This window comes from Gekko japonicus, unplaced genomic scaffold, assembly GCF_001447785.1.
Source record: "Gekko japonicus isolate JY-2015 unplaced genomic scaffold, Gekko_japonicus_V1.1 scaffold3825, whole genome shotgun sequence".
NCBI classification, from domain to species: Eukaryota; Metazoa; Chordata; class Lepidosauria; order Squamata; family Gekkonidae; genus Gekko; species Gekko japonicus.
The window spans coordinates 27,810-29,028 of NW_015173252.1; the positions used below are offsets into that span (position 1 = coordinate 27,810).

General features: G+C 50.0%; 1 protein-coding gene across 1 annotated transcript in view; it reads right to left on the minus strand.

Moving 5' to 3' along the window:
- The window catches only part of GPATCH8 (G-patch domain containing 8), a 73,077-nt gene that overhangs the window by 4,947 nt on the left and 66,911 nt on the right, over nt 1-1,219 (minus strand). Inside the window, 1 exon segment of the mRNA XM_015422796.1 lies at nt 1,092-1,213. Coding sequence (XP_015278282.1) covers nt 1,092-1,213 — 122 coding nt within the window.

Genomic DNA, 1,219 nt, shown 5'->3' on the forward strand with positions numbered 1-1,219 from the left:
AGAGAGAGAGAGAGAGAGAGAGAGAGAGAGAGTTACAACCTTGAATTATTAATACGTTCATGTTTACCTCCCATGCAGGCACCTCCACCCCACCCCACCCCCTTTTAATTTTGTGGAATCACTTTGAAAATCAGGGAGTTTTTTATTGAACAACTATGTAAACATACTATGAAATCTGGAAAGGCTGCTGATTTATCTGACTATTACTCTAAGCAGGATTTCTGTAGTCTAATACTACTGTAAGCCTCCTTTGAAGCGTGAGGAGAGGTGGGTTATAAGAGCTTTCACAGATAAATAAAATAAACCAGGACATCCATGAAAACACACGAATATCTATTCATTTTAAAAGAAGTGTAAGATTCCAGCCATCATGGCTGCAGAGAAACAGGAAGGACACTGCTGGGATCCAAAGCTCCAAAAGGCTTTCATGCAAACAGAACTTCCGCTTCAGTGAAGGCTGCCCTGCTTCCCCTGCCCCACCCCGCCCCACATAAAGCGGGGCCGACCCTGCTCGCATAGGCTCAGCAGAATCCTTCCCTTTTCGAATCTCCACCGGAAAGGAGAATGAAGACGGAAACTCGGGGCACACGGTCGGTTCACCTGCAAGGGGACAGGCTAAATGGCTACTTTAAATATTTACTTCGTTTCTCCCCAGTGGGGGCCCAAAGCGGCTTGTATCGCTCTCCCCCCCCCCCCCCCCCCCCCGGGTTCTATCCTCACAATAACCCTGCCCAGGTAGGTTAGGCTGAGTGTGTGGGACTCGCCCCAAAAGTCACCCAGCAAGCTTTCACGGCAGAGTGGGGATTCGAACCCGGGGCGCCATGCTGGCTCTCAGAAATGGCTGGGTCACGGCATGAATTACCCATGAGGCCAGGAGAGGGGCCAGAAGCAGCCTGGCAAAAAACAAACAAACCCACGTGCCTGGGCCCCAGCGCCAACTGACAGTCCCTTCCCAACGAACATCTATGCCGACTGTGAATGTTACCGGGATTTGGTCTTCTGTTCCTGTGAACGGATCTGGGAGCCAATCCGAGATGAACCCTGACACTGAAGTATAATGAAATAATTAAGCAGACGAACACCATATGTACCATTCGGCCTGCTTTCTCTGCTCAGCAAGCTCGTGCAGACGCCGGAGGGCTTTCTCCTGCTTCCTTTCATCTTTCCGGGATCTTGATGAGACATTACGAGCGAACTCTCTTTGCTTCAGATCCTTCAA